Source organism: Lemur catta, chromosome 15 (assembly GCF_020740605.2).
Source record: "Lemur catta isolate mLemCat1 chromosome 15, mLemCat1.pri, whole genome shotgun sequence".
Taxonomy (NCBI): domain Eukaryota; kingdom Metazoa; phylum Chordata; class Mammalia; order Primates; family Lemuridae; genus Lemur; species Lemur catta.
Window position 1 is genome coordinate 38,597,337 of NC_059142.1, and position 788 is coordinate 38,598,124.

At 51.5% G+C, this 788-nt stretch overlaps 1 protein-coding gene across 1 annotated transcript; it reads right to left on the minus strand.

Annotated features, from left to right (window-relative positions):
- LOC123620891 (keratin-associated protein 3-3) lies at positions 1 to 442 on the minus strand. Its single transcript, XM_045526462.1, has one exon. The coding sequence runs from the start codon at positions 361 to 363 to the stop codon at positions 67 to 69; it is 297 nt and encodes a 98-aa protein (XP_045382418.1). The 5' UTR covers positions 364 to 442; the 3' UTR covers positions 1 to 66.
- Positions 443 to 788: the final 346 nt, after the last annotated feature.

Below are 788 nucleotides of genomic sequence, written 5' to 3' on the forward strand. Positions count from 1 at the left end.
CAGGTGAACGCTAAAGCTTCTGGGTTGACGCTTTCATTGTCAGGCGCTGGGCAAAGCAGCCACGGATCAGCAGGATCTTGGGACGCAGGGGTCACCGCAGGGCTGAGTGAAGGTGGTGAGGTTGAGGTTCTCCAGGCCTGGGGTTGGCTGGCTGGAGTTGAGCAGGAAGCAGGAGGGCACACAGGGCTGAGGGATGTGGCAGGGTGGGGGGCAGTTGTCACAGCAGGTTGGCTCCAGTAACCAGACTGTGTGTGGGCAGGTGCTGGGCAGGCAGACTCCGCACCTGCAGCATTTTTCGGAGGAGCAGATGGTGGTGGCGGGCGCGGTGGGGACGCTGCAGCAGCGGGTGACACAGCAAGACATGGCGTTGGGAGTCTGTGGTTTGTATTGGTCTGGCTGAAAAGAAAGAGGAGGCTTCTGAAGTGTGAATGTCTCTCCTTGCTCTGGGCTCTTATATACCCTCTCCAGTGGGTGTTGGAGCAGCCTGAAGGCTTCTTTCCTGGTTCTTGTTTATGTTAGTGTACCCATTATCCTTAATTGGTTTGACATTTAGATGCCTGTAAAGAGTCTCTATTTTCTTAATTAACTTTTATTTGAGTTCATTGCTAAATCTGAACTGATTACTCTTGCTATTTGTCACTGGAGCACAAACTTTATGAGGTCCCACCAAAGCCTTCTGGTATTGTAATTCCAACACCAGCCCTGCTGGGGACTATTGCGTGACAGCAGATCTGTAATATGTGGGTCTTCTCCCCACTGCGGTTCAGTTTTTATTCTCTTTATCTTTA